Source organism: Triticum aestivum, chromosome 5A, assembly GCF_018294505.1.
Source record: "Triticum aestivum cultivar Chinese Spring chromosome 5A, IWGSC CS RefSeq v2.1, whole genome shotgun sequence".
NCBI lineage: Eukaryota > Viridiplantae > Streptophyta > Magnoliopsida > Poales > Poaceae > Triticum > Triticum aestivum.
This window is the reverse complement of record NC_057806.1, coordinates 474654722-474658033: the sequence shown is the minus strand read 5'-3', so window position 1 is coordinate 474658033 and position 3312 is coordinate 474654722. Positions and strand designations below refer to the sequence as shown.

General features: G+C 53.6%; 1 protein-coding gene across 1 annotated transcript; it reads right to left on the bottom strand.

Moving 5' to 3' along the window:
• Window positions 1-1405: 1405 nt before the first annotated feature.
• Window positions 1406-2951, bottom strand: LOC123107233 (uncharacterized). The gene is made up of 2 exons (XM_044529231.1): window positions 2780-2951; window positions 1406-2687 (listed from the first exon to the last, which is right to left on the bottom strand). The coding sequence occupies exon 2, from the start codon at window positions 2632-2634 to the stop codon at window positions 1504-1506; it is 1131 nt and encodes a 376-aa protein (XP_044385166.1). The 5' UTR covers window positions 2635-2687; window positions 2780-2951; the 3' UTR covers window positions 1406-1503.
• Between the last annotated feature and the right edge of the window lie 361 nt (window positions 2952-3312).

Genomic DNA, 3312 nt, shown 5'->3' with positions numbered 1-3312 from the left:
CCAGATCATGGCAGCATAGGGCGCGGTCACCCCGCCAAACTGCAGGAGGCCGTAGACCGTGCTGGAGGACAGGCCTCCCCCGCGCGCCTTCGCACAGACCAGCTGACGCTCGTCGGGGCCCGATTTGTTGGGGGCCTCAGCCAGCAACATCTCCATAGTCAGCAGCTCGCGCGCGCCCATCGCCGTGAGCCGGGGGACCAGGAAAGCGGCGATGCCACGCCGTCGCACCTGCCAGACCGTGGCCTCCCTGTCGACGGAGTGAGAGAGGAGAGCAGGGAAGGCCGAGGCGATTGCTCCACAGGGAAGCCAGCAGTCCCACCAGAAGAAGCAGGACCTCCCGTCCCCCACGTCCACCTTTGAGAGGGCCCGGTAGAGGGGCAGCAGGTTGACGAGGGTGACTCGGTGCTCGCCAAGCACCAGCTCGCCACGCGACAGGAGAGAGCAGCCGCCCGCACCCGCCCAGATCCAAGATGCCCATCTGGACGGAGGAGCGGCGTGAAGCCGGTGTATCATCTTCAGCAGCAGGCACTCATTCTGGGTAGCCAGGTCTCGTACCCCCCGTCCTCCTTCAGATTTGGCACGACAGACCTGTTTCCAGGCGACTAGACATTGAGCGCCCGTGGCCCGCTCAACGATGTTCCAAAGGAAGGAACGGCGGACACGTGTGTAACTGTAGGCACAGGAATTGCGATTGCTTGGAAAATAGTGGTCGATTTTGATTAACAGGCTTGCAAGACATGAAAAGGCGTAGTTGGTAACCTGGGGGAAATTAGGAACCCTAGATATGAAACGTTGATGCTTTGAAGTGATTCAAGGGACGCTGATTCAGAGTTAAGATTGTCTGTCGAGGTGAATGCCCCGATGTCACCATTGGCACTGATGAGGGTGTGACTGTAGTTTCACAACTGGAGGCTCTCCTGCCAGTGGCGTGCGGATCATGCTGCGGTCATTAGAAAGAAGCCCAACCCTGTTGTCCTGACGCAGGTTCCACGGCTCGTATATAATAGTAGAACTAATGTTATCACCAATCAATGCATCTATGTAAAATAAAAATCTCTTTCGGCCAAAACAATATAGAAGCAGATGTTTAATGTATAATTTTGTTGAATTGAGGTCCGCTTAAAGGGGGTGTACTGAAGATAATTTTTATTCGAATATCTGAATCATAGAACTGAACTGAGCCATGCTCAAAGCCCTTACCTGAATCGTAGAACTGAACCGAGCCCTGCTCAAACCCCCGGCTTCAGTTTATATATCTATATCAGTGCGCATAAGGGCCCAAAATTCACAGTAAATGAGTAAAATGCCAGCTGCACACAGGCAAAAAAAAAGTTCGATAATTTTGATTCAGTCGTTTAAGATCCGAATAGAGAATCTTATATACGAGGACAGATGCACATCCTGAAAAGGTTTGTTCATGGCCATAGCATATAATTTTGTTACGATCCGAGAAGAAATGAACCCCACACACATCTAGTCCCGAAGAAACAGACGAGTTTTGGCTCAGAGCACGCAGTGGATTTCAATGCCTTCAAAGCGTTTAGACTTGTGGTTGATCATCTTGAGCCCGTCGCCACAGCGCACAACCTCGACGCCCGTCAAGATGGTAAGGTCATTGACCACCATCTCATCATCTAGCCCGTGTAAAGGGTAGCCTGCTGCATTACATGGTGTGCGCCACTGGATATTTTGAAAGCTGGTGGCGATGCAGAACTTGCCTGAGCCAAGGTTGAGTAGGTGCCTCTGCCATGTCGACCACTTGTCGGACAACGGATCGAGATAGTTCCAGGTGCGGTGCTCCACGGGTGGCCAGGAAGACAGGTCGAAGGCACCCAGACAGTGGTGGGTGTTGCCGACGGCAGCATTGACGCCAAACCAGAGGCCAAGCTCAGGGACGTACTCCGCGGCGCCATGGAAGGGCAGCGCCCAGCTTCCAGCCTGCCTCCACTCACCTTTCACCGTGTCAAAGGCATAGGCTCCGGCGTCCACAGACGACACACACAGAGTGGTCTCATCGACCACCGCCGCCGCGGAGGGGTGGAAGACCGCTCTCCTGTGGAGGTCAGGCAGGTATGGTCCACGCATCGGCGGCGAGGGCAGATGTTGCCAGTGCCACCTCCGTTCAATCCCAGCGGATGGACCCCTGGCGGAGCCGTTCCTCCCGTACTCCAAGACCTCAAACAAGACATTCCTCGGTTCTTTGCTCAAGACATAGTGCTGTTCGTCGTCGTCTTGGCTCCCAGGCCTGGTCATGGACAAGGAGATTGAGTCCCTCTGTTTGCAGAAGTTAGTGTCGGGCATGGCAACGACGGCGTCTATGTCAATGTCGTACATCACGGCATTGCCGCAAGTGGGGGCGAACATGACACGGCCCTCTGCCTGCCCTTTGAGCAGGGAGAAGAAGTGAAAGTCCGTCGCGCCCTCCATCTTTGGCGGCGTCGAGAAGTTGATCTTGTGCTCGGGCAGAGGCTCCAAGCTCGGGATGGCCGACGGTAACCCCTTCTTGTTGTTACTCGCCTTTTCCGCGGCTGCTGCTGAGCGGTGGAAGAGATGCTGCTTGAGGTTGACCCGGAGCAGCGAATAAAATTTACAGCCGTAATCGCGCACTATCACGTTGGCAAACTCACGATTCATCGTCCTCGCCGAACTAACAACCCAGCGAGCTAGGCAGTAGTCGAGTATCCTGACTATCAAGAGATACGAGTTATACACCTCTAAAAGTTGTTGAAACCAAATATATCTGGATTAATCTCAGTAGAAAGTTGTTGTAACTTCTTACCTGCAGCAGCGGAATCAAATCCCGTATGCCTCCAATCCCAAAATTTACCTCTAGCTAAGACCCACCGAACGCGAATCAATTCTGAAAGCCCTGGTGTTCCTAGCAGGATGAATGGGGCAGACAGAAGGCGGCGGCGGCGGTGGCGGAGGAGGAGGAGGGGAGGGGCGGCGAGATTTATATGGGGGGCGCGGCGAGTCTGACGGAGACCTCTTTTTTTTTTTGAGGGGGTGACGGAGACCTCATATACAGCGCTTGACGCGGCCGCTGGTAAACTGGCGCTCACACGCCCTCTGGCATGGGCCGGCCCACCAAGCAACGTGCTTCGCTCCAGGTCGCGGTTCCTTCCTTTGTTCGCTCGCTCGCGATTTCAGGCTTGGTACGTTCGATCAACGGTTGACCGTTGATTGGTTGACCATTGGCTTTTGTAAGAAACAGTATCTAAAAAAGTTCGTGCATTTAAGAAAATGTTTGTGGCTTTGAAAAAGTTCGCAGATTTGAAGAAAAAATATGGATTTAATAGAAAAAGTTCAACA